We start from the raw sequence: 27,606 nt of genomic DNA, 5'->3' as shown, positions 1-27,606 counted from the left end.
AACACTTGCTGAATGAGGGTTCATTGCAGTTTATAAAGCACTAGTGGTACCCAGATGTGCTGGTCCAACCTTAATCTTCTCCATGGTAACCAGGGTGTCCTGAGCTGCCTCCTCCAGAAGGGGTCTCATAACTTCCAGCTCCTCCTGCATCTTACTGACATCATCTGCTGTATGCAGCAGCTACAGTAGCACAGGAAAAGACAGACGTGCGCGCACACGCATACACACACACACACACACACCACAAGGACACGGTGAGTCACAAGCAACTAGCATAGTGTGAAAAACATACAGTCACACAAAAAACAATGAAATTAATAAAGAAATAAGAAAATCTCCTTCTTCCAAAAACCCCCAGTGTTCTCCCTTCCTTCCTCTCACCTTGTCCAGGCCGATCTTCATTCTCTGCCGGGCGCTGTGCAGCTCCTGTTTCTTGCGGCCAATAAGGGAGGAGAAGATAGCGAGCAGATCCAGGTAGCTCTTGGGCGTGACGTAGTTGTGTCGTGAGAGCTCAGCCAGGTACTGATCACACTTCCTGGCCACTGTCTGGTGGATGTCCATGCACATCATGGTCTGAACCAGACAGAGGGTATAAGCAATCACTTACCTTCATTGATCCCTGCCCCCAAGCCCACCCATTCTGCCTAGGGCACCTCCCTGCAGCTTTTCTCCCGCTCTCTCTCCCAGACTCACCATCTCCATTGCATTACCCCCTCCCTTCCACCCATCCCCCTTCTCACCAGCCCCTTCAGGACGGCAGGCTCAGCCTCCAGCTCCGGCAGCTCGCCGAGGAAGGAGTTTGCGACAGACTCTAGCGCCTCCTCTGGCCAGGCACTGAACCAGTCAATAGTGCAGCAGGTGACCAGGGAGGGGAACTGCCGGAGACGGGCACGGAACACCTCCCCGATTGGACTGTGGAAGCATGGGGAGAAGAGAGGGATTGCGTCAAAGTGCAGGCATGTATACACACTCGTGTGTCTGTCTGTGTGTGTATACACATGTATGTTTGTGCTTGCGTGCATGTATGTGTACCTGTATGAGTGTATGCGCGTGCCCATGTGTGTGTACCTCATGCACAGCACCGTGTGGATGTTGCTGCGAACTCTCTTGATATAGGCAGCCATCAGGTTGGACTTGGTAGGCTGTTGGCCCAGATCCTGCACCACGGGCTTCATGGCCACCAGGATACGATCCTGCTCGTCTGACGCGTACAGATTCGGCACATCGCCCGAATTCAGGATGTTGTTCACATCCTCCAGGAACGACTCGCACTTGATCTGCAAAGAGTAGTGCAGAACAACTCGGGAATGTGTGAGAACACAGGTATGTGTACTTACCGATGAGAATGTGTAAAGTAATTGGTGAAACACGCTTACCTGAGTGTCCACAAACAGGAAAGTGATTTGCTCATTCTGTAGGCCAGCCTTCAGCATGATGCCCTTGATATCATCCCTCCACTCAGCCTGGCCGTAGTTCTTGGACAGTTCAATCTGGAAGCACTCATAGTCAGCCCTGAGGGACAAAAAAGTGACAGGAATATAGTCATATGAGGGACAGGGCTTGTGGTGAAGGCATGCATGTATGAGATCTAGTTGACCATAACAGTGAAGGATAGCCATCTTACCCTAGCCCTCAAATCTATAAATAGATTAAATTAATACTTGTTTTACATTCAACTTATCAAAATTTGTTGAGCTGAGTGACAAGCCTAGGGTGAGATTCCACCTCCTCCTAGTGGGAGGATATGGTCAGTAGTTACCATTCATCTGAATGAAAGAAATGGTTACAGCCAAGCAAGGTAGCCTAATACCAAGTTAAAGTGGCAATGTTACATTTTATGCATCTTCATGAATATCCATGAAGAGTGAATCCAAAGACTGTACCAGTAGAAAAGGATTATCTGTCCATAGACATGCCTTTCATGAATATCCATAGTATCAATCAATCAAATTTTATTTGTATATTGCATTTTACAGCAGTATATATTTAGTATATATTCAATATAACATAGCAACTGAAATAATATACCTAGAGAGGAAGCAGAGAGGACAGGGGAAACATAGGAGCTTAACATCTTACCATAGAGAAGCTGTGACGAAACTTAATGGAGATCACACTCACATGTGGGTGGCCATCTTGGTGAGGGACTGGCGTCCACTGCCCCCCACCCCCAGCAACAAGGCGTTGCCAAGGGGCTGCCGTATGATGCGGCTGATCCGGCAGATGTGCTGGACGGCGTCCATGAAGAGCACAAGCCTCATCTTGGTGGTGCTGATCTGGTTGTAGTCCTCCATGTACTCTTCCATGACTGTGACCAGCTGCAAGCCACAGGGCAAGGCAGAGATTTCGCAGTGAACATTTAAAATTGGCAGTGAGACAGCAATACAAATGATTCAGATGAAAGGAGAAGGTCAGGGATGGTGAGTGGTTAATGTAAGGAATGTTGAGAAAGCTAATGGCAGGGTCTCACCCTCTCCCTGTCCTCGATGAGCTGGTACACCTTGTTGGCAGCATTTGGGACCATGAAGTCCCCAAAAAGGACAGGCTGGCTGGGCACCACCTCCTCAAAGCTGCACTCAAACTCCTCTATGCAGGACTGCAGCAGCTGGTCGAACCACTGTCGGTCCTCTGCGCACACCAGCCGGTCCTGGAAGACCCGGCAGCTCTCGTGGTACCACAGCTGCAGCAGCTTCACCTTATCCTGCATGTCAATCAGCCAGAACCAACTTGAGCAGCTGAGCTTTTTGAATTAATGTGAATTTATCACACAATAGAATTCAGATCAGAAACAGTTCCAGTACAATTCTCTAAACAAAACAATAAAAAAATGAAGAATTGTGAAGGTGTATTACATAAGTACATACAGATGCAAACAGGCCATTTACCCCATCTAGGAACTTAATTTACCTATTAAAAAGTCAAAAATACTTCTCGATATCAGGAATTTACCATGAACTAATTTACTTTACTGTGCCCTGTTGTTGTGCTGACAGAAGTCAACCTGGGACATATTTTTGCTAATCCCTTTTATGAATATTAAAACCCCGATGGAGTCCTCCCATAGACTGCTTTAGCTGCGGCAGAAGAGATACAGTGCTCTACCGGGAACATGCTGGCTTCCCCCATCAGGATGCCCTGGAACACTTTGGACAGGTCTCTCAGGTTGAAGGTGTAGTGGGACTTGGCGGGTGATGGCAGCAGCTGGGAGGTGATGGTGGAGTAGACCTTGATTGTGGCATCCACAAGAGGCTCGTTCAGCGGCTGTATGTCCACAACTGGGACTGGAGGGCACAGGCCAAACACTCGGGTAAATGAGCAGTCGTATCCCATAAAATATGGCTGTTTCTACGGTGTCAATGAAGAGGGAAATACACTCTGAGAAGCACTGTGTTTGATGCCAGTCAATGATGACAGTGGGTTTAATGCGTGAACCAGTTTAACTAATATGACAGAAGCATCAGCACGCTGACTTGATACTAAATTACAACAAGGTAGTGAGACAGCTGAGACACATTCCCAATGTAAAAAAAGAATAAGAACTACTTTTATGATTTTTTCAAGACCAGGTGCCTGGTTTATCAGTTCCATCTGGAAAAATTGTTTTAATTTAATTGCATCACTGAGACAGAATATGTGAGGATTGTGTATATTAATAAAGAAATAGTGCTAACACTGCTCTGCAACATCACCCTGCATAGTAAGTCTAAAAGGTCAAAGAAATTCTGAGTTCTTCAGTGGTGTTCCCTCTCCCTGTCTTTCTGTATCTGTGTCTGCCTGCTCTGCACTCACTGCCACGCTCCTTTTTGCTCATGTTTCCACCTGTAAAACAACACAAATCCACTTAGGAAAGGCCGCACGCCCCTCATTACCCATGTGACAAAATACCAATGCAGAAGCCACAACTGAGTATGAGCAGAATCTGAGTGTATTATCTGTGCTGCATATGAGTAGAATCTGAGTTAAGAATCCCCCCGTCTCACTCAGCTTCTCCCAAAGACGCATGCTCTCACTCATCCAGTTGCCAAGGATGGTGCAGAAGATCTTCTTCTTGCTGGCATCATCCATCTCTGGAATGGACAGGAAGTTGAAGTGGCGTGTGAAGCGCTGGGTGATGGGGTTCCTGCCACCGCCTGGGGGGCCCATGGCACAGGCAAAATTGATGTCCACCAGGTGCTTGAAGGTTCCTATGGAATAGAATGGTCAGACACCAGTGATTGCACTGCTCTGCTTTCAATACAATGCCCTTTTTCCACTTCATGTCATTTCAGGGTGGACACGATAAAAGACTATCATTACATTTTTCAGAAAAGTTAAAAAATCATTCCAGCTTTAAAATGGCCTGCTTTTCCATCAAGTGATGTAATACAAATAAAAAAGACCATATAGAGACCAGCCTCTCCTCAGGTTAACACAAGAGACATGTATAATTCTGAATCTGAAGATAGTTCTAAAATAGTTTTCATGAATTGGAGCAGTGGTATGAAATCAGCCATTGTGTCCCTCACCAATTTGCTTCCTGTCATACCAGCCGCCATGGTCCACAAACTGGCGCAGCAGCTCGATGGGGGGTTGGGCACCATACGTCTCTAGCATTGGCATGTTCAGGTCATCGATAAAGAATATATAGTATTTCCCCATTGGGGGTCCGAATACACCCTTCCGCCTAGCACAAAGAGGAAGAGCCAATCACCATCAGTTACTGTCCCTCACTGCTAATCATGGGTAAGACTGAAAAGAGTGAGGCTGGTAATGGAAACAGCCCACAGATAAGACTCAAGAATGAAGACACCGAAGGATTGGGTGTCCACAAGGTGGCAGCACCTTTTGTCCAGCTTGCTGTCAATGAAGTCCTGTGTCTGATTGGCAGAGGTGCGAGCGGAGAACATAAGGAAGTGGGTGATGTACTCAGGTTCCATATTCTTCAGCAGCTTGTCGGACATGGTAAGGGTCTTCCCTGTTCCAGTGGGCCCAATGCACAGGACCTGTTCAACACAGCACATAGGACAGTGGACTACATCCACACACAAACTAACACTGCTTACAAACTAACCCCAAGCACAACCAAAACAGAAGACACTATTCCCACACATCAGTTAGTCAAACACTAGCATTAATAACACACCACATTCATAAACAGTACGGACATTGCATACACAACTGAAACAAAGCTCAGAGAGAGCTAACATGCAGCAGAGACTCCTACTTCATTGTGTTAAGTGGAGATGGACTTACAGGCTTCTTGTTGCATAGCAGCATGTCCATGAGGAAGGATATGCGCACAGTGTCTGGTGTAGGGACAATGATGTCAGAGTAGCTGGTGTCTGGGGTGATGACTAAGCTCTGGGCAGACTCCATCCAGCTGACCCACTGCACCTGGACACACAATGGCAATCATTACTTTATAACAGCCCCAAAACAATTTTCAATACAGGGATTCAATCTGTTAAAAAAACAGTGAAACTGCTTACTTTCCTCTTTGTCTCGTCCTCATCCTCCTCCGGATTGCTTATCCCTGCATCGTCCAGGCGGTAGTCATAGACCAGTCCCTCCTCAGGGAAACACAGCGCCACCTACAGGGTATGGGGGGCAGGCAGAAATACAACCAAATAGAAAAGCAGACAATCAGAAAATTAACACTGTCCACTGCAGTAGACTGCGTTGCCCTGTGTCATCTAAACTGTAGTGCTTATCAAGAAATATCTCATAAACTGTACAATTGACTTGATTGGGTATCTGATTGATTTGTTGGTTGGCTGGCTGATTAGTTGCTTGCTTGACTGACTAGCTGTTTGGGTTGGCTGATTAGCTGGTTGGTTGGTTCATTAGTTGAGTGACTTGATTGATTGACTGAATCTCACATTCTCCTTTGCCATCTTGTCACGGAGCCAGGCATTGAATTTCTGGTAGCTGTCAGCATCACCTGTGCACCCCACACTCCACACCAATGAGAACATGAACCAGGGTTCGATGAGCTCGCTCAGGCGAGACAGCTTCTCCTGGGGGTGTGGCTTCTCCCCCTGCCTCACAAACACAAACACAGGCAATGGATAAATCCCCAAGCCCCCTCCACATACAGGTGTGCAGTCATAACCTGCTCTACACAGTAAAGCGTGCCCCTGAAAACTAGGTACATGACTGGTAGTTAAAATGTACATTCTTGATTGCCAGGGCTATAAACCATTGCTTTTGGTTATCACATATCTTTGAATTCATAAAATAATTAACTGTAAATTACACAGGAACAAAAAGTCTTAACTTAATGAGCCACCCCATCCGGTCCAGTCTGTGTGTTTTATGTGTTTCACCAAATGGATGCATGTTATGCTGTGCGTATCCCTGTGTTTAAGACGTGTATTCCTGTGACCTCTGACCTCTCGGGGAATGAAGGGCTGGAAGAAGCAGTCCAACAGTTTCAGAAGACTGCAGGTCAGGTTGCTGTCCATGGAGGTGACGGCCTCTTTCACTGAGTTGCGGACGAATGCGATGGAGTCCTGCGGAAGGAAGGACTGATTCAGACTACCGTCCCTGATCGGTACGCACAGCTAACAGCTGGGAGGAACGAGCACATGTGTCACCTCCAGGAAGCGGGAGAAGAGGGAGGTGAGCTGCTCAGAGTAGGGCTGGATGCAGGCGGGGATGGTGCGCAGCCAACACTCAGTGAAGGGGGCCAGCCCCAGGATGCTGGGCTCCAGATACACCATCCCACAGCGGGACACGGTCGCAGGGGACGCCACCGCCAGGTCCTGCACCTCGAACATCATGGTCATCACCTGAGGAAGCAGATGTGCGCGCACACACACACACACACACGCACGTACACACAGACATACACACACACACGTACACACACGCACGCACACACACAAGCACATGCATATACACATACACGCACACACACATATACACACATTTTTACACATATTCACAAAGATGACAAGCAGATTTTCAGGTTAATAATGTGTTCAATATTCAATAATGTATTAATGTATGTTCAAAGTATGTTCATAGAGAAGGAGAGGGTAAATGGTGAGACAGGGCGAATGGTGAGAGAGGGAGAATAGTAAAGGACCCTGAATAGAAGGAAAGGAGAGGAAGAGTTCTCACATCACTGAGTTTGATAATCTCTCCAGAGCTCAAGCACAGCTTCTTGTTGTCGTCCAGCACTGTGTTCATGTTCTCAATCCACACTGCATCCACTGGGCCATCGAACATGTACCACTTCTTCTGTGGGTCCATGGAGGACGCCCCGGCCCGGATCAGAGAAGACAGGATTCCATCTGTCCTGTAGGGGCCACCAAAAACGGTCTGAGCACTGGATGCCAAGATATGTTTATACTGGGGTACGGACATGTTTTGTGTGTTTGGATGTGTATGTGTGTTTTGCTTGTGTTCATGTTTGTTTTGTTATGGCTAGTTTGTGTAACTCCATTTGTGAGCATTGTGTACATTTCCCCTGTGTGTGAGTGTGTGTGTGTAAGTTTTGCCGCGTGCTGGGCGTGCAGGGGCACCTCACCATTCATGTGTCATTGGATCGAACTCCCCATACAACTGTCCCATGGTGATGGATTTAGGGTTGAGGACATAGGTCTTCACAGCCTCATACACACCCCCGCTCACCGAGGGCTGACCACGGAGAGCTGTGATCGCTGCACCCAGAATCTCATAACACTGAGGCACACACACGCACACACACATACAAATACACACACGAGCGCGCACACACACAACAAAAAATAATAATTTGTCTGATCAGTCTATAGAGTGGTGCCCACCACATTTGAGAAGGGCAGCCTTCTCCAATTAGTTCAAACATTGAAGGTAATATTATTTCAAAATGAAAAGCTCACCTTGGTTTTGCCAGAGCCAGAGGGTCCCACCAGCATAAGGCCATGTCTCACTACTGTGGTCTCATAGAGCTGGATACACTTGGTGATGTAACCTGCAGGAAAGGAAACAAATCAGCACACTGAAAATCACACTGCCCAACTCATGCCCCACCTCTCATTCTGTGTCTCTTTCATTTTCCCTGGCTGATCTTCCACTGCCGGCACTTACTATACCCAATTATAATCCCTATTCACTCACTGTCACCATTTCCTACACACAATCATTATCCCTAATGATTTACTTTCTGCACGTACTATACCCATTCATAATCCCTATTCACACACTGTCCCCAGCTGCTATACCCAATTATAATCCTTACTCACTGTCCCCACTTACTACACCCAATCATAATCCCTACTCACTCACGGTTCCCAGCTACTAAACCCACTGCCTGTCCGCACTCACTGTCCACATCCTTCAGGCACTTCTTGAAGCAGGTGTTGCGGATCGACTCCTCCAGGGTGCCGTAGTCAATGGGCTCCTCACGGATCTTGGGGAAGAGATCTGACACAATGCCACTGAAGAGCTTCAAGTCATCCTGCAGGAACTTGGGCACGTTGACATCTCGGATTGCCCGGAGGCAGATAAGCTCCTACAGGTCAGAGGTCAGAGGTTGCGAGATCAGAAGGTGAAGACCAGACCATACAGTGAGTCTGTTACCCTTCAAGATGGTCAAATAATCTATGCATTTTAACTGAACATGGACTACTGAAGAGGAAGTGAAAAAATCCTGCCTGTACACATGAACACAGTGCCTCACCTCATTCATGTCCGGATTCTCCCTCTTCAGATTCCCAGCTGCAGAAATCACAGTCTTCACTGCTCTCATTCCAAAGTCATAGTGGTCCTGCAGGCAAACAGGCAAACACAAAACACATCACTGTTAAAAACACACAAAAAATGCACCGTACTGACATACAAACACAAATCCAATAGACACAAGCACACAGCAGTCACAAAATAAACACGAATGCACAACCCACAAAGACAAACAGCACACACAGACACATACACAATACACACAGACAAATCACACAACACTCAGCACAAAGAGAGAAGTACAGACTTCACAAACACAGTGACATACTCATACATAAACATCATGCGTGTACACATCTGAGATACAGAGACGCACACGCGCAGAATTCAGGCACACGGATCACACCTGGGAGCTCAGCTGCTCTGATGACAGCTTAAAAGTGGTGGTGATCTTCTTGGAGAGGACTTTGGCATCGCTGAAGCCAAAGGAGTACAGGGAGATCTCGGCAATCATGGCGTAATCAGGGACCATCATGGCAACCGGACGGAACAATGCCTGGGCACAACACAAAAGGACGATTAACTTCATTCTATCTCAAACTAAAAGAAAGAAAAAAAGCCGCATGATTGATCTCTATTCAGTCCGAGTGACAGAACTCGATTCCTATTGGCCGGTAGGGATTCCAACTCTCCAGCAATACAGCTCTCCGGTGGTCACCTTCAGATTGTCTGGCAGTTCAGTGCGGCCAGCATAGCCTGGATTCATGGTGATGAAGACAGCACAGGAGGGAACCAGAGGAATCTCCGATCCTTCAAACATAAACCGTTCTGCCTAAACACAGACACACACATACAAAAGTCACAAAAATAAACATGTTCATCACACCAACAGATCTCAACAAAACCTATGTATGTGTGTGCATGTGTGTGTGTCTGTGTATGTGTGTGTGTGCATGTGTGTGTGTGTATGTAGCTGCTCTACTCACTCTCTGCTGCTGGGCCTTCTGGATGGTGGTGATCTGCTGAGCTACGACAGACAGCACCTCCACATCGATACGGTTGAACTCATCAAAGCAGGCCCACGCCCCAGAGCTGCAGGGAGAAGGGGGATTAGGAAACAAACACAACGGACAGCACACTGCTGGTGACAAAACTATAAACACACACAAACACTTTGACAGACCATCTCAGAACATTCTTATCATAGGCTATGACACCAGTCTGCATTTCTAAAGCTTAAGGATGAACTGTTCCCAGGAAAACTCACAGAAGTTGAAACATGTTGCATTATGTGCTTTGGATTCCAAAAAATCTAAAATCTAATATAGAAACTCAACATGGAACAGCAATAATGAAATGCAATGTACACCTCAATTCAAGAACTTTATTGTGCAAGCACAACAAAATTGCAATTGCGTCAAACTCAAATGGTGCATTTGTAGGACATATAGGACACATATTTACAAAGAATTTACTCCCTATAGCACCATTTTCTGGGTGTAGCAGGATCTCACCTGGCCAAACCTTTCAGGAACTTTCCCATGGCGATGAAGTCCAGCTGGTCTGAGCAGTTGAAGACCACAGTCTGGATAGCCAGAGCCTTGCCCAGGTCCTTGGTGGTCTCGGTTTTTCCCGTCCCTGCGGGTCCGGCAGGCGCCCCACCAAATTTCAGGTGCAGCGCTCCAGTCAGGGTCAAGTAGCACCTTTGGGTGGGCGAGAGGGGCAGGGAGCTCATTACATGTACTCGGATACCCAGGGCACACTGAGGCATTGTGAGGCCAGGGCTGTACCTGTCTGTTAGCGGGGTGATGACCAGACGGCCTGTGTTGCCCAGGTACTCATAGCCATAGAGGAACTCTGCGTTCACTGCCCGAACATACAAGTCATTGCGTGCCCAGTAATACCTGGGAAAATTGACCAAAAAAAATGGACACAGCTTTCACCCAAACTCACCAAAATGAGGTACCCAAAGTCAATGTATGGCAAGACAAACTGCCCTGCATGCGAGGTGTGTGTGTGTGTCTCTGTGTACTGCTCTTTTTTTGATACTTTAACCTCTGGGTGCACAAACTCACTAATGTCAATGTCATTTATCACCTTTCTTTTAGGTGATAATAAACATAAACTGAGGGATGAAGATAGAAGAGTTGTGGGATACAGGGCAAATGCTGATTTTGTGCTGAGATGGGAGGTTGCCTGACCTCAGCTGGCTGATCCACTCAAAGTCGTTGACGCTGGAGACGCCTTCCTCGACCAGATTTGCTGCCACATCCTTGGCGTGCACCTCAATAACAATGAGGGCCGAGAGGACGGAGCGCTGGATCCAGGACAGCCGACCCCTCACCAGCTGCACCAAGTCTCCCAGCTGCCAGGGTAACGCAAGCACGAGCAGTTACGCACAAGCACTATACATTATACTTTACTTTATACACATCTCATATGATTTACACACAACACACAGGACTTCAGATAGCCTACTAGTCTGATCTGCCATCACTCATTTCTGCCAAATCATTATCATTTGAAACACGGATGTTTGTCTGTGTCCATCCATGATCGTAAACATGTTCATCCCTATGTCTTTTTGCAAGTCCATTGAGCTCAGACATTTCCACATCCTCTATATACATCATGATCAAAATCTTTATTATGTTCATAGGGGGACAACAGTGCTTTGCGCCATCCACCCAAGTGGATCTGTATCCACGGAGGCGTACAGAGACGTCCAGGGTACCTGGGTCTGTAACTGGGGGAAGAGCCGGTCGGCCAGGTCCCCCTGTTCCAGTGACTCAGATACCTCCAGGGTCCAGAAGGTCTGACAGCCAGCGATGACCACTTGCCCAGGCCAGGACAGTACCCACTCTGTGCGTGCTTTCTGAGGGAAGAGAGAAGAAACAGAAGATGTGAGAAGCTAGACAGATGTAGGAAAAACCTAATAATTTATTGCCATTTATATTTTAAAAAATTCAACCTGCTGGCTTTCAACTACTGTGATATGAGTGATTGACAACAGGGTCAAAGCAAGCTGATGGATGATCGAGAGAGCTAGAATTTCCTGTTGCTGCTGGTAGTCACACTATCCTATTTTTCTAAGTCGTTCAACTGTGCTTTAGGGCATTCTTCTGTCTCACACCCTAAAAAAGACTGACGTTCCAGAGCTTTTGCCTCATTTGTCTCGCTTTCTAGCATAACAACATTTCCAGATTTAGCACAGACTTCTTTGTTTTATTTTCCATTTGGAGCCTGACCTCTGGGTACTCCTGAAGGGAGCGATCAATGTTGTCCCTCAGGCTGGCCTTCATAGACTTCTCCACCTCCCGTAACCAGTCCTCCACATTCCCAGAAGGCATCACAGGCAGAAACAGCTGGACCTCCTCCCCTTCCCCGGAGTACATGTGTGTGATGAGGAGGTCTGACTGAAACTGCAGCTGTGGGACACGACATGGTATAGCGAGATGTTGAATGGGACGGAGCGAGGAGGCGATCGCACCATTACAAATGTGCCCTGTTAGGTAGGCTGATTTACAACAGGATCCTGGGGAACACTAGCTACAACTTACTAAAACTAAACAGGTCTGTCCTCTGAGACATACTGTATTTCAGTAGTACAGAAAACAAAGAGGAGAGAGACTGATGAGTGAAGAGGCAGAGCAAAGAGGAAGAAAGAGCAATGAGAGAAACAGAAGTGGAGAGAAAGAAAGAAAAAGATATTTAATGCCATATTGCTTCCCCCACCAACCCAGAGACTTTAATTAATGATTGCCATTATTTTCACCTTTCCTTTGGAAACACTAAATAACATAATGGGAAAGAGACAGAAAGAAAGATACATGAGTGTTATACCTTGGCAACATTCTCAAAGCACTTGCGGAGATGGGGCTGCACTGCCATGGGATCCTTGGTCTGGGACAAGATCTCCAGTAGCTCATCATCTGACAGGAAGTAGAACCTAGAGAAATTTTCATACAGTGAAGTTTGACAAGTGATACGGATAAGAACAACAAAGACAAAACAAAAGAACACTGAAAATTGGGCTTAAAACTGATTTAGAGGGTGGTCACTATGTGTTTGTGTGCCCCCTACAGGCCATACCTGGGGAAGGCCCCTCTCTTGGTCTCCAGGTACTCGCTCAGGCCCTTCTGCACCTGCTCCAGCAGCCTGTTGCAGTTCTTCAAACTCTCCAGCAGGTGGGGATCCGGGCACAGGCTGATCACCTGGGGCACGGGCAACACATGAGGTTCATTCCAATTCCCTTGCTTTTCACTCCTTGCATCTCTTCCTTGTGTCCTTTCCTCAGTCCTTAGCTCCACCCAATGGAAGACATTCCATAAACGACTAGAATGAACCCACGGTCAGCACCAAGGGGGTATACTATGAAGAAGGCTTAACATACCCAGGATTTCTTTGCGTTAGCAGGCATGACAAAACCTAACAATCTCAAATGGACATAACCAGTATCATAAAGGTGGTTACCAGCTTGCTAAGTGAACACAGGCTTTGTTAATCAACCTCTGTGTGTGTTCCCAAAAAAGGGTCAGTGTCTGCAACAATGAGCCAATAGTACTCAAGAAGCGTATTTCTCTCCTGTGGAAAAAAATACTGATACGGACGGATGTAATGGACAGATACAAAGAACATAAAACTATCGTAATGGCAAACAGCAACACCGCTGCCTCCAAAGCTAGGGAAGAGCATTGGCAAAAAATGACTGATCGTGTAAATATGTTAGTTAAAGGCATACTATGCAAGATTTTTACCAAATTTAAGGTAAAATATTACCTTAAAATTTTTTTATAAAATAACCATGCATAGCCATATCTATGACAGTGGGGCAGTCTCTGTCTTTGCGCACATTTGCTGAATCGGTGCTCCTCTGCCTGCATTTCCTCTTCTAAAATGTGTTTGGGATGTTTCTGGGTATGACACTTGTTTCTGTGTAGGGAGGGGACGGAGTAGCTACAGAGCCAGTGCGGTGGGTTTCACCAGAGCCCTATAGTCCAATGTAGAGGTCTCATTTGACGACTAAGAGTCAGTGCCCACACTATGAGCAAACATTCCAGTGAATTTTCACCCTTGTTTATGTGCATAAATGAACTATCGCAGCTTTTATTGGGGACATAAAGAGATGTGACTGTACAGAGTCCAAGGTCTTCCAGTTTCTTTGCAGGACCAGAGCTCACAAAAAGGTTAAACGCTCATTGGCTTATCACTGGCTGCTGATAAAGCTGTGCTTGTCTGGAGCTCACAAAGCCCCCTAGTAGCTGGGGCTCACCTGCTTGTTTTCGAAGGCGTTCTTCATGACCTTCCGCCAGGTGCGCTCCATGGTCTGGTACCGCGTGGCCTCCACAGGCAGCTGCCGGTTGATATCTTCAGAGCTGAAGATGGGCTCCAGGTAGAGCCAGGAGCGCTGGCAGGTCAGCCACTCCTCTAGAACGTCCTGTCAGCAGGGGGAACCAGAGAGCCATTATCAGCACATTCACAGTGCTCTTGCCATCTTATTAGATGACCACAATGTGAACAACATTCACACTAGGTTAGCACTGAACAACACAACAGAAGGAAATTAGCAGATACGAAGTGAAAAGAATGCCTCAGTTAAGCAGAATTATTTTCTGACAAACTCTTAAAAGAAGTCAGAGAGAGGACATGCACCCAAAAGGCAAACAGTAATCATGTTTCCCCAATACACCCCTCTCTTTGAACTTTATGACTCACTACTCAACAAATACTTAGATTTGCTGGATCCCCAAGGCTAGGCAGCTCACCAGTCACCCGAGAACAGTGTACCTGGGTTAATCTTAGCTTGTTCTCCCAGGTGCTGATACGTTCCTCAAACTGCTTCTTGTAGGGTGAGAAGGACATGCTCTGAGTCATGACAATGTGGTCATCCAGCAGCTGGGAGGCCTCATCTGGGCTCTTCAGGATGTGTGTGCCAGTTTCTTTGTAGGGCATAACATCAAACTCCACGGAGGACCACTCCTGCTCCATTTTATCCAGTGCCTAGGTGACCGGGAAACACAAACACATGTACACACACATGCAAAATAGACACATACACGCCGGCAATAAAAACACGCAAACAGACACCCAAGGACAAACACACAGGCATAGAGACACAAAGAGGGACATATAAACAAACACACACACACACACAATAAAAACAAACACACACCAAACACAAAAATATAAAACAGCTTGATCACAACATTCTGCGTGATTCTGCATGAAGGTCAAATTAAGTCCTTAAACAAAGATTACTGTATCCAAATTAGCCCTAAAGCATTACAAAATAATCGAATACAATTTGAGCACAATTGCATTTGTTTTGTTATTGCTTTTCATGGCTGTTTCTAAAAGGTCTACACCAGGAGTGCCCAATCTTATCTGAAAAGAGCTGGTGTTTTAGCCCTGTACTACTACACTTGACTCAACTAATTAACTAATCAAGTTGAATCAGGTATCTGAGCTGGACTAAAACAAAAACCTGCACCCATACAGGCACTTTTCAGACAAGACTGGACACCCCTGGTCTACACCATACAGGATAAAAACCGCTAAGTCACTCCTATAGGAGAGTGGCACTGACCAACATCTCAGGATAAACAGCGAGAGCTGAAGACTCAAAGCTGGATGCTCACCTGTTCGATGGCAAACTCCTTGCCCGCGATCTCAGCCACTGCAGCAATGTGTTCCACGTGGCTCTGCATGCCCATTTCCAGGCAGCGGGCGAGGGTGAAGTTGGCCTTGGGCCTGACGTTCATGCTGATGCGCTCGGACAGCACCTCCCAGTGCCGAGTGCGCATCCCAGGGTTCCGGAGCCCCTGGATCAGGGGGATGTACGGCTGGAAGTCCTCCACCTTCCCCCGCACGTTTGTCGCTACGTTCTGGCAGGCTGTGAGCATCCAGGGGGGAAGGAGGGTTAGCACAAACACACCTGCCTCTGCCACCACTTCAAGCACATTTAAAGCCCCTTCAAGGTGCGAAAGGAGGGGATGAGTGCTTCATATTGGACAATACACAGAAGATGTGAACATGGAGGCAGAGAAATGTAGCTACAGAAACAGTGGCTACATTAGGGGTTGGATTAGTCATAGAAAACCAGCAACTGAAAACCAGACTATGATGTGACTTAATAACAGCAAAGACAGTTGTGAAAACCTGGATGAGCCTTTTCTCCAGCTCCCTATGTTTTAACTGACACTCACCGGGAATGTCCTTAAACTGCTTGATGCACTTGTGCATGGTTCTGTACGTTTCACTGACGTTGCGCTCCAGCAGTTCTGGGTCGATGATGGACAGGGGGTCATTCAGCCAGCTCTCCTGCCAGCGTACCCAATCAGAGGTGGTGGTCCACAGGTCGCGGAAGGGCTGGAAGTCGCGGGTGAGCTTCTGCAGGCGGTCGTACTGGACAGTGCAAGCACAGCACACACTCAGCACAAGGGCTCTGTTTGCTTTAGTGGCTTGGAGTGTCTGCATTCACCTAAACATTCCAATGCATGGTCTATTTGGATGGAAGATGGGCTCCTTCATATTCGGTAATACCTTTGGCAAAAAACTATGATTTCCCCCCAACCTGGATTTAAGTCTATGTGCACATAACAAGCAGCAGGTCTTATGCTTTTACTTATAATTAAGTAGCAAGGACTGGTTCAATTAAGCCCCTCAGTGCTCTTGCCGTTCAGCAGGAGTAGTCAGAGAATGAGAAGATCTGGGTGCAGTACCCTCTGATTGGGCTGTTGGGAACCATGGAGAGAGGGGAGAGGAGAGAGGAGCGCAAGCTCACATTGGTGATTGGGTTGCCAAAGAGACGTTCACGGTTGTTGTAGAGTTGCGCCAAGCCCTGGGCCTCTTTCAGCTGCTTTGAGACACGTCGCACCTCATTGGCTATCTCATGGGTGCGCTCAATATCCGTGTAGGCGGAAAACCCTGCCACCAGCATCTGGGAAGGTGGAATGATCAGGATCACTGGGAAATTCTGCTACATGCAACAAAGCCCAGGGCTCCACAGGATTAAATACAGGGAACATTCACTATGGTAAGAGCAGCAACAGGAAAATAGTGTGCTCAATGATTGTGTGCAAACAAGATACTACATCAACTAGTTACACAAAGCAGAAGATTATGAAATCACTCCCAAGAAGCACCCTTATGTCACAGTTTGTGGCACACATTCAAGAGAATGACAGATTGGTCATTCATATATACCAAAAATACATGTCCAAAAACAAAACTCTTCAAAGGGTAAAACTAAATTTCTGTGCCTGATATGAAATTAAATAAGAACCATGAAGACTATTATACACAAAAATTCATTCAGAAAAAACAGACTCTATACAGTACTCTTTACCTTGGAGAGCAGTGATGTATCCAGGTGTACAGCTCACCTGTAAGGAATCCAGGCGCTCCTGGAAGTTGTTCTGGTCCACCTGCTGGATCTTGTGGAAGCGCTCTTCATCTTCTTCATGCTGGATCTTCACCGCCTCCATCTGGGTCAGGACCTTGTAAGGCCACCCAACTGCAGTCCATCTGCGCAAAAGTGTGTGTTCAGTGCCCTTCTCGAGTCTCACACTCACACTTCCAATTACACCCACAAATTCACCCTCACACACACACCCTCACACTCCCACTCAAACACTAAGATTCACCCTCCCACACCCTCACAATTCAACACACGCATACGCCCTCACGTCTCACACCTACAGCATTTTTATGCTGATGACACAGTGCTCTACTCCTCAGCACCATTCCTCCATCAGACATTCTCCAACCAACAGACTGCTTTTAATATTATACAAAAACTCTAATGAGCCTCAAGCTAGTCCTGAATGCTGAGAAACGCTAGTTGCAGATGACACTGGGAGGTGGGTGCTTCTTAAATGGACAAGTTACATGACAATTCTGGCACTCAGAAACTCCATATTTGGCATAGTTGTCATGTATTTGGCATAGTTGTCCAATAATAAAGCTAGAACACAGAGTTTGTTGTTCCAGCACCAGCGTCCTGGCCACTAGGGGGCTTGCGCAAAGGGGTTAATTGTATGTCGTCCAAATTTCCGTTTGTTTTTATTGTATTGTATCTAGCATAGGGTACCTCTCACCCTCTCTCAAACTCACACACACACTCAGCACCAAGCCCTTCCCTCTCATTGACTCATACTCACACTAGCAGACAAAAGGAGCTTATGGGCCAGCTTGGGTACTTTTCAACTTACTTTGCAGTGAAGTCTCCATCAGAGAGGTTGTAAAAGAACTCGTCGATTAACTCGTAATCAGCCACGACTTTGGAAATGAACTCCTTCAAAACACGACAGAACAAATCTGAATGTAAAATAACTATCAATCAAACTGAGAAGGACATAGTTACACCAGTCAAATTCATTTCAAGTTTCTACAGTATGACTCCAGGATTTTTTCTGACTTAAAATAAGGAAGCGGTGGTAGTTAAATCATGATCACACAGGGTTTCATGGGCTGGTGGCACCACGGGTTGAGAACATTAAATGTCTTTCCTGGTGCATTGTGCTTATTACGATACAGCGCCACATCAAAGTAATGCCGACACTGCAGTTACATTGCAGTTTTTTCATGCCAACACCGCTCAGAATTTTGTGGAGGCGACACAAAATTTGATCGAGGTGGCCGCCACAGAATTGTCTGTGCAGGAAAAACCCTGGACTCAGACACAAAACTAGTCATGCAGCGTGTTCAAGCCAGTCCACATAATAGCAGATAATCCAGCTGCACAGGTGCCCCAGGTATGGGTCCATGCCATACCTCTTGACCTTTGACCTGTTCTGGGATCAGCTTCATCCAATCACGCTTCTCTGTCAGCTCCTCAATGCTGTTAGGTTTGTCAAAAAGCTTCATGCTGATTGCCTTACACTCCGCGCATGACTGAAATAAGAAACACATGCACAGGACAAAAACATTGGCACAATACACACAACGTTATAAACATGAAAGCACAACACACACACTCAAACACAGACAACCCACATCATCCACTTGCTGGCGTAGCCTTAAGGCAAACTGGTCGAGCACAGCGTTGGCCAGGCCACGGCGCTTGCTGGACAGACTCTGGCGTGTGGCTTCCACGCTGACCAAGAAGGGTCCAATGAAAATGGAGGATGGGAGGGTGTGGTCCAGGCGATACTTTTCCTGCAGGTGTTTATCCACCTCTTCCTTTATCTCCTGTGGTGTCTGATCTGGCTTGCTGTGAGCCCTGCACAGAAAAACCATCAAAGTATATGAGCATCACTGGCACCGAAAAGTGAAGAATGCCTTTAACTGTCCTAATATTAATAATAATACACAATATCATTCCCCTATCCAAACCAAGTATAGGCACTCTTGCCCTATCTGAATAAAGAGCTGTGCAGACAACGTCATGGCCCTGTGTGAGTCAGATGCATATGACGTTGTTTCCTTACTTGATGTAGGTTGCGATGTCACTGTTGTGCACCTCTAAGTGCCGCTCATACTCGCGGGCATAAGCCTTAAGCGGCACGGTGGCCTTGCGCAGGGCAGTACGAATTTTCTCCCGAATCTCCACTACTGCTGGCTCCCACAGCGCAACAGACTGTAGCTGGGGGGTTCCGCTGATGAACATCTGCTTCATCACAAACTGAGACAGAGAGACAGGCCCATTCAGTTACAAACTGAGATACAGGCACACACCCCTCCATAACAAACTGGGCCCCCGAGGCACATACTCCCCTAACAAATTCAGACACAAAGATAAAACCCTTCATTGCACTACAAGCTGCAATACAGACATACCTATTCATTAATTAAACTGGACAGCTTAGTACAGAGGGCTAATGAAACATACGTCCCATTAATCATTTAAAAGTAAATCACTGACAAGAGTGCAATCATGATCACATTAGCCACAATGAGAAGACGTCACCTTGTCCAGCTGTGGCAAGTTGTGTGTGACAAGAATCCCCTTGTCAAACAGGCTGACGAGGGTGGCCTCAAAGTTGTCCAGGGGAGTGCTGTAGCGCACTCCAGTCTGGTCGAGGACGAGGTCCACCAAAAACATTGGGTACTTTGTGGGTCTGCAGAGAGAAGAGCTCCTTTCTTAAAGGCATACTGTGCAGGATTTTAGCCTTGCTGTGGTCCTGTGTTTACAATCAAAGAAGTCTCCTCCTCCGTCCTCAACCCCGCCCACTCACGTCCGTATTATATATTTTACATCCATTTTTATACCGTTTTTTATCTGTTTTTCAGCAGCTGTCAACATTGAGGCAAAGAAATTCCAAGGTTGGCACTGGTTTGTGAACGAGCCCTGTCGGCTTGTCATTTTGTTTCACTGTTGTATACTGCAGCCTCCATAGAACTATTATCTCTCACACATAAGCTTGGTGGTAACATTAATATGCAGGCTTCAACTTTTAAAAACACACCTCTTTCACCAACCGTAAGAAAGAAGACAGCAAAAGACAGACTGTAACCTATGCACTCCTCCTGCAGCTAATGATGAGACAGAGGCAGAGAGAGAGAGAAGGGCTGGCAGGGGAGAAGCACACACACTTGTAAGGGCTGTTGATGAGGTCGGGCCCCCACACCATGTCCTCGGGCAGGGACAGTATGCTGTGGCAGGCGTCCAGCACCAGCCTGCCCAGGCCGACCAGCGAGTCCTGCACCAGGAAGCGCAGGGAGTCCTGCAGGCTGAAGCGGATCTGGGACATCAGGCAGTACATCTTGGACAGGCGGTACACCTCCCAGCTGGACTCGGACAGGCAGAACCAGCCCATGCTCTCGTCCTGCAGGCTGTAGCGGATGGAGGAGCAGAGCGAGGGCACCCAGGTGTCCCTCAGAAACAGCTGCAGCTGCAGAGCACAGACGGAAGGAGATGGAGCAATGTGGAGGAAGAGAGGGAGGAGTAGCAGCCATATACACTCCCTCTTCAGCTCAGGTGATGTGTGGTGTACAAGTGAGAAAAGTGCTATATAAATGCCAGGCATTATTATTATTAGTAAGACAGTATCAGTAACAGATTGGTGTAGAGAGGCAGTGGAGGATGGAGTGATATGCCGAAAACCGAAGGATGAGGGGAGAGATTAATGGACATAAAGAGATAATGGAGTAATGTGAGAGGAGATGGGGGGATGAGGGGACTGGCTGAAAGACGGTCATCTCTGGGGTACCTGAGACTGAGTCTGGGAGTGCGCCAGCTCAAACTCGTCCAGACGCAGGGCCTTGGTGAAGGGAATGTGGAACACGCTCATGGCCGCCACCTTGCTACACTGGACACGCACGTTGCACAGCACGTTAATCACTTCTGGCTTGGTCAGCAGAGTCTTGCGGATGAACGACGCCCGGTTCTGCTGTAAGGGGTAGTCTGGAACCGGCACAAGGCCTGGGGACAAGACAAAGCCTGAACTAGTGCTGCTCACATCATTACAAAAAACAAGAACCTACTGAACTCACCAGGGAGTTTGAAACAAGAGCCAATTTTACTGAAAAGAAAAAGGTCCGCAATTAAAGAATATAGAAGATGCCTGAAAACAGTGTTACCAGCAAACAAGCCAAAAATCATCTTTTGCCCTTTCATGTCAGTAAAAATAAATACAATTTGGTTCTAATCTAGATATAGAAACAAAAAATACATATAATACAGGTTCTTGGGAGGAAATTCGTGACAACAAAAACTATCACTCCCAGCAGCTGAAAAGGACCCATGTTGTCCACCCCTGATTTGTTAGTGGCATCCCCAGTGGTCTGCGTGCAGTGCTCCTCTTACCCGACTCTGGCACTTGCTCAGGATCGCGCTGCGGCAGGGTGATGTGAGAGAACTCCTCTGGACATGTCGTCACCACCTTGTCGAAATTTATGCGGTTCATGGTGCGCTCGTACTCCAGACTGATCTCACTTTCCAGACGGCTCACACACTCCTGCAGCCTGCAGGCAACAGCACTATTCAGACCATTATACGCACACACACACACACACACACACAAGCACTCACTCACATACACGCGCGCACACAAACACACACTCACACACACGCACACACTCACTCACTCACACACGCGCGCACGCACACGCACACACACACACACACGCACTCACTCACACATACACAAACTCACACACACTCTCACTCTCACACACACACACACACACACACACACACACACACTGTCTCACACACACACGCACACACACACACACACAGAGCTGATATTCTGAGTGAATCGGGAGTAAAGCGGCCTGACTCACAGCTGCACTTTGAGCCCGGGAGTGGAGAGGGCGTACTGTTTGACGCGGCTCAGGCACGCGGGGTCCAGGGAGGGCGAGCCGCTCCACACGGGCATGCAGTCCACGGCCAGGTGGTACAGCAGCAGAGCCTCGGTGTTCTCCCGCCAGCGCTGGGCCCACTGCACCCGCTGGGCAAACACGCGCGGGTCCTCAGCGATGAAGTTCAGCCGGACCCTGGGCACCCAGTACTGACCTGGCTGCAGCTCGCCCACATCTACAGGGGGCAGAAAGAGAGTACACGGCTCATCACCTTGAAGAGTTAGAACGTGCCATTTCTTTTCTGGGTATAACTGTCATTATTAACTATTTTTAAATGACAAATTCATGGCCAATATTCGTTTTCTTTGACATCACAATACCTAGCACTTTTGCCAGTAAAGCTGATCAGCATTAGCAAGACTATTCAATTGAGCAGACAGGACATGTATCGATGGAGATGGGTAGATCTAGCTACATCTAGCTACAGGCTGAGCCTTTATCTTACCACCAAAAACCGATAATATACAAAAAGATATTGAATAGAGATGTTCTTTATTGTATGGTGTACTACACCATGGACATCCTGAAATGCATGACCAAACTGAGAAAACATCACTCTTGTTTTCTAATAGTCAAACTCTTGGATTTAATGGTTCAGACTGAAAGATTTGCCATGCCTCGCTCTGGGAGGACATGGAGTGAGGAAGACGGCAGTGGGCGTTAGCTCACCTTTAGCTTCCTGGCCCCCGCAGATAACCACGGGGTTTCCCTTTGCATCCCTGACTCGGTTACAGTCAGCCTTGTGCACCAGGTACAGCTGCTTCTCTGGGTCATAGTCCAGAACTCCAACGGGCTGCCAACAGTACTTCAGCTTCTTCGGGTCGTCTACAGAACCAGGAAGGGAAAAGAGGCAAAAAGCTCAGTTGAAGGATAAAAGCTATGCATTAAAAGAGATTTACTGAAAAACACAGTCCATTGCATTTGAAAAAATGCAATGCATTTCTACTTGGGCTTAAAGCCTGGGAGTCAAGCTTGGCCATAAAGACAAGTTTACTTGAGGGTTACTTATGGCCACCGACTGGAGATCAATCATAAAGGGGGGAAAAAGGAAAGTAAAAGGTAGAGATGTGGTGCGAGAGGGACATCCAAAACAGCTGATACGCTGGGAAACCACACCACACAGCAGATCATGTTCAGCAGCCCTGCTCACAGAGCAGAGTACAGTACCCTGCGGCACATCGTCCCTGCTGGGCAGAAGCGCTTTGGCAGGGACAGGTTTGCGGTCAGGAGTCCCCTCCTCATAGCCCAGGGACAGCCAGTCTTCTGGGGTGCGGACATCAAACTCCTCGTTGTCAAAGACCTGAGGGGTACAGCCCATGTAAAACGCTTCGTCTGAAGTGCTTTCCACGCCATGTTCGAAAAGGGCTACAGCAACAGTAACAGCAGTGCTACGGATCTGAAGGAGTTTTCTGTCGCTGATAAAACACACTTTCGTCTCCGTCGTTCCATTTTGATCGGCCACATAAGCCCACCTCCAAAGGCAGGTAGTTGAACACTGGCCGACCAAGGTTCTCAGGGCCGCTCTGACCCTCCTCGTAGCCTTGGTGTCTGAGCATCAGATCACCCGAGTCGATGCCCATGCCCTTCAGGAGCTGGTCGATGTCAAAGTTCATGTACGTCCGTCTTCGCCTGTAAGAAATTCATGAAGAGCTTTCAAATTGATGTAATTTCATTAAAACCTGTGTGCATGTGTGTGTTTTTCTAACATCAGTTCTGAGATCATACACAGATGAATATGAATTTAATTGTATTGTGCACTCATGCTCAAACCGCTTATTTTTGTTATCAAATGTTAAAGCATAAACCTAGTTCAGCTGGACCGGTTTTAAAGTGATGTTGGAGCCAAACCTACAATATTTTTTCTATAAGGGTGGGGGGGTAGTGGCTCACCTCTCAATCTCCAGCTTGCGGGGCAGCTCCCCAGGCTGACAGCTGAAGGGCAGCTGGACTTTGGCGGTGTAACCCCCCGGGGCAAAGTCTGTCTGCAGCAGGCGCTGAGTGGACGGCCCATGTCTGTCCTTGGCCAACAGGTCCTCAAAGGCCACAGGGGTCTTAAAGGTGGTCACTGGGGAACAGAGAGTAAGCACTTAAGTGGCCTTCACTCAAGGAGGCAAGCCCTGCCCTAAGACACACTAATGACTAAAGTTCAATATGATCTGTACAAGATAAATGTGCTATTTCAGAAAACTGTGAGGTGAGAAATAACTAACAGGATTTGATATCCTTCACTGTTGCGTCACGGAAATTCTAGGTCTAGCTTAAACTGAAGTCAGAGCAAAGATGTTCCACTATGCAACTCATACACTATAGTGCAGATGTCTTACAACTAAATAACAAACAAAGTTGACTCAAAATTCCATGTGTCCAAACCATAATGATATGCTGTTATAAAAATAAAAAACTTTGCTGTTCCTGATAATCCCACAAGATTTTTTGCACAACACTGACAAAAATACCATGGTGTCCCCGTTGAAAAAATGAATTTGTGGCGAAGGCATTGCCATTATGCTGCTCAGGATTCAAAGCAAAGTATTCCAGAGCTAGCTGACAATTAGTATATATGAGCCCAGAGCCAATGAGCTCTTCTGGGTACTGCAATGCCCTGATTCAAAGACAAAAATCAAGCAGCAGGATGCAGCAGAACAACAGACTTGCCCATCTCAGAGATACATCTCTACAGTAATATCTTGGCAATCATCCCTACACTACTATATTGGTCCATTGCATACTTCATGAAATAACCAATAAGCACATCCTACAGGCAGCAAAGGTACACCTACACTACACTGTAGTCTCACCTTTGGGAGTGTTGGACTCATATCCCGCCTGGCACAGCAAACTCTGTTGGGTCTCTGGTCCCTGGGTACAGGGCTACAAAAGTAAAGACAACAAACGTTGATAGTCACTTTCAACAACCAAACAAGGGACAATGAAGCGTATGCACTTCACTTCACTTAATGAATTCTCTGTCCCCAGACATTTCACTAATTAAAAGGATGGCAAATGAAAGTCCTTGTGTTAGCATGTTTGCCTCCACATCACTGGCTCCCCCTCTACCAATAAATGACACGTAGAACTGTAAGAGCTTGTTATATCAAAGTAATCCAGAGCAAAAATGAACAAAACTGAAACCCATTACTATTTGAGAGCTGGTAAATTCAAAAGAACACACTGGGAACACTTGTCGTCACGAGGACAGGGAGGAAGGGAAAAAGGCTGTGGGAGAAATGAACTGTTAAGGGAAGCATCAGTGGGTTACCAGTTAATGGTGCTATCTGTCATAAATCTTGTGCACCTAACTGTATCTGCATAGTGATATGCATGCAACTGTGTGTTTGTGTTTATGTGTTAAGTGTGCATGAATATGGGCGCATGTGTGCGTGTGTGTGCATGCGTGCAGGGACACGTGTTTACCGGCAGTTGAGAGCTGGCCTCTGTGGAAAGGAGCTCGGAATAGTACCCCTTCTCCTCAATGACAGGGTAAGTCCTGATCGGTGGGAGCTTAGTCCTGTGACTGCACGAGGGGGTCAGCTTGCGCTCAACAGGTTTGCGTGGGGGATGTGGTACAAGCCCACCCCATCCCTGGGACCGGCTTTTGTGTGGCTGTTTCTGCTCCATCTTCAGGAAAACATCTGCAGCTACCACAACACAGTTCATAATTGGAAAGAAGTGGTGTCATGGATATATGGATCTCTATGCATTTGTGAAGCTGCACAGCAGAGAAAGGTTGACAGCTCAAATGAGTTACAATATTGTGTACTGTATTCAAAGTTGTATTATAAATTATATGACTGTGTAGTCACTCACTAATGTATTAATTTAAATTTATAGATTAACCAGATGAGAATTGTAAACAGCAAACGTATTAAATTAACTCATATGTCAGAGTACATGACCACAATTATGCCCTAAAATGTAATGTTACTTCACTGCAGGTGATTTTACACTGAACAAGGTGCTGTTTTGTGGTTACCGCAACAGGTGCCATGTAGCCTATACAAAAAGTTCAACTTTTGTGACAAAGATTACCTAACGTTTTGAAAAGACTATTTTTACCAAAGTTAATTAAAATGACGAAGCTCAAATGGCGATTTATACGTACTTAAGTTACAACTAATTCGCTGTCTGTCCAGCTATCGTTAACTTTATGTGGTTCTGGCATTATAAAAAATAACCAACCGAAACAAACTTGGAACGTTCAAATTAACGTATCAATCCGAGCGAATAAAACAAAATAAATAATCTGACATTTGTTTACAAACGCGGCTACAATATCTACGGAGTTAATGTCCGTTAGTTAACTTATATCTAGCTCACCTGGATGTTATTGTCAGCTAATAAACATTAATTATGGAAGCTAATTTAGCTACCGAGCTTGTCAACTAACGTCAACGTCAGTCGGAACAATTTATCAGCTCACGTTAGAATAAACAAAATAAATAAGTTAGGAGGTGTTTCTACAATGCGCTTCACCTGTTTTATCACACAAAACACGTACCTTCAAACAGTAAATGACATCTCAAGTAGGAACATTAACGTTACCCAACTTCTGCCTTCCTACAATCTCTGTTTCCAACTAGAGGGGAGGACGCGGCAACGGTTGTTAGGGTAGTACTATTCTACATGCAGGGGCGCGAAAGGTAGCAAACTTAGTAAGGGGGGACGGTTAGAGATGGATCACTATTAACTTGATTTAGTAAATTTAGAAACAACAGAAATAATGCATTTTTATTGTTTTTGTTCATTATGTTCTGAAGGTTGATTTGAGTGGTATTTAGCCTACTGGCAGCAGACGGAGCTTGACTCGAGAAAGTTTAGAAATGGAAAGGGACGCTGTACGGCACTAGACACTAACCCTAACTATATGATTTTAAAAAGTGTTTCTACAAGTAAAGATGTGATGTTTTAAATGAAGCCTACACTCAAAAGTTAGATTATGTTACGTAGTAAAATAAACAAAACAAACAAAAACACGCTTCAGTTGATCAGGAAAAACAAACCAATGCGTTTGAAAAACATTTTTAAAAACCTAGCAAATAAACAAACGATATTTAACAAGCAAATGGTAAAGACAAACGTTGGCTACATTAGTATATCAAGTCTTATAACTCAAAGGCTTTTGACTTACAACTATTGGTTTGGTATTTCTCAAAACCAATAACCAATTTAACTAAGAGAGTAACGGAGTGGCAAGGAAAAGCTGTAGCAAAACACGGCTTAAGAGGAAGAGCAACCTTACTCTTGCAAATGATCAAAGCTTTGTTGTGGTGAAATTAATGCATTGCTTTATTTTCACCACAAGAGGGAAGTGATTTAGAGAGAGAATTATGGCACGAGGCTATACATTAGTTCTGCGGGCAAGATATATTCGCAGGAGCGAATAATGGAAAGGTTTCGCCATTCAGGCAACCCAGAGACTTCAACTTAGAGCAACATGCAGATCTTGCTTAAATGTTTGTCTCCAAAAGTCTTCCATGAGTTAATACCCCAGTGATCATATAAATGATTACGGCAAATATGATGGTGGTGTTGATCACCAGAAAGCCTGTAGATTTCATGTTCTGTAACCAGTGCTGTGCTGTGACCCGTCCAGGCTCTTTCCTGGCTTCCCACGCAGGTGCGTCACAGGGTGATGTCTCCTGCCTCATTTCCTGT

General features: G+C 46.3%; 1 protein-coding gene across 3 annotated transcripts in view; it reads right to left on the bottom strand.

Moving 5' to 3' along the window:
- Nucleotides 1–26,549, bottom strand: part of dnah1 (dynein, axonemal, heavy chain 1) — a 40,998-nt gene extending 14,449 nt beyond the window's left edge. Inside the window, exons 1-54 of one of the 3 annotated variants that reach the window (XM_035389306.1) lie at nt 26,450–26,549; nt 25,366–25,583; nt 24,750–24,822; nt 23,842–24,016; nt 23,424–23,580; nt 23,119–23,251; nt 22,621–22,776; nt 21,874–22,126; nt 21,395–21,552; nt 20,799–21,010; nt 20,182–20,480; nt 19,556–19,706; nt 19,077–19,270; nt 18,643–18,868; nt 18,421–18,540; nt 17,859–17,941; nt 17,031–17,172; nt 16,430–16,585; nt 15,852–16,050; nt 15,285–15,538; nt 14,434–14,646; nt 13,919–14,083; nt 12,739–12,860; nt 12,490–12,595; nt 11,895–12,074; nt 11,381–11,521; nt 10,848–11,011; nt 10,437–10,550; nt 10,161–10,349; nt 9,633–9,738; nt 9,365–9,478; nt 9,053–9,202; nt 8,648–8,734; nt 8,293–8,479; nt 7,848–7,939; nt 7,514–7,668; nt 7,105–7,282; nt 6,576–6,770; nt 6,372–6,491; nt 5,859–6,017; nt 5,469–5,570; nt 5,233–5,373; nt 4,822–4,982; nt 4,506–4,663; nt 4,011–4,184; nt 3,790–3,819; nt 3,103–3,281; nt 2,471–2,701; nt 2,122–2,318; nt 1,377–1,512; nt 1,069–1,277; nt 741–912; nt 382–573; nt 70–180 (exon numbers count right to left, since the gene is read on the bottom strand). In XM_035389306.1, the coding sequence (XP_035245197.1) occupies nt 70–180; nt 382–573; nt 741–912; nt 1,069–1,277; nt 1,377–1,512; nt 2,122–2,318; nt 2,471–2,701; nt 3,103–3,281; nt 3,790–3,819; nt 4,011–4,184; nt 4,506–4,663; nt 4,822–4,982; nt 5,233–5,373; nt 5,469–5,570; nt 5,859–6,017; nt 6,372–6,491; nt 6,576–6,770; nt 7,105–7,282; nt 7,514–7,668; nt 7,848–7,939; nt 8,293–8,479; nt 8,648–8,734; nt 9,053–9,202; nt 9,365–9,478; nt 9,633–9,738; nt 10,161–10,349; nt 10,437–10,550; nt 10,848–11,011; nt 11,381–11,521; nt 11,895–12,074; nt 12,490–12,595; nt 12,739–12,860; nt 13,919–14,083; nt 14,434–14,646; nt 15,285–15,538; nt 15,852–16,050; nt 16,430–16,585; nt 17,031–17,172; nt 17,859–17,941; nt 18,421–18,540; nt 18,643–18,868; nt 19,077–19,270; nt 19,556–19,706; nt 20,182–20,480; nt 20,799–21,010; nt 21,395–21,552; nt 21,874–22,126; nt 22,621–22,776; nt 23,119–23,251; nt 23,424–23,580; nt 23,842–24,016; nt 24,750–24,822; nt 25,366–25,569 (8,475 nt within the window). In that variant the 5' untranslated portion in view covers nt 25,570–25,583; nt 26,450–26,549. Of the gene's footprint in view, nt 1–69; nt 181–381; nt 574–740; nt 913–1,068; nt 1,278–1,376; nt 1,513–2,121; nt 2,319–2,470; nt 2,702–3,102; nt 3,282–3,789; nt 3,820–4,010; nt 4,185–4,505; nt 4,664–4,821; nt 4,983–5,232; nt 5,374–5,468; nt 5,571–5,858; nt 6,018–6,371; nt 6,492–6,575; nt 6,771–7,104; nt 7,283–7,513; nt 7,669–7,847; nt 7,940–8,292; nt 8,480–8,647; nt 8,735–9,052; nt 9,203–9,364; nt 9,479–9,632; nt 9,739–10,160; nt 10,350–10,436; nt 10,551–10,847; nt 11,012–11,380; nt 11,522–11,894; nt 12,075–12,489; nt 12,596–12,738; nt 12,861–13,918; nt 14,084–14,433; nt 14,647–15,284; nt 15,539–15,851; nt 16,051–16,429; nt 16,586–17,030; nt 17,173–17,858; nt 17,942–18,420; nt 18,541–18,642; nt 18,869–19,076; nt 19,271–19,555; nt 19,707–20,181; nt 20,481–20,798; nt 21,011–21,394; nt 21,553–21,873; nt 22,127–22,620; nt 22,777–23,118; nt 23,252–23,423; nt 23,581–23,841; nt 24,017–24,749; nt 24,823–25,365; nt 25,590–26,449 lie in introns of all 3 variants that reach the window. The other 2 variants (XM_035389305.1, XM_035389307.1) reach the window with 2 other exon arrangements.
- Nucleotides 26,550–27,606: the final 1,057 nt, after the last annotated feature.

This window comes from Anguilla anguilla, chromosome 13 (assembly GCF_013347855.1).
Source record: "Anguilla anguilla isolate fAngAng1 chromosome 13, fAngAng1.pri, whole genome shotgun sequence".
NCBI classification, from domain to species: Eukaryota; Metazoa; Chordata; class Actinopteri; order Anguilliformes; family Anguillidae; genus Anguilla; species Anguilla anguilla.
The sequence above is the reverse complement of the archived record's forward strand: the minus strand, read 5'-3'. Positions and strand labels throughout refer to the sequence as shown.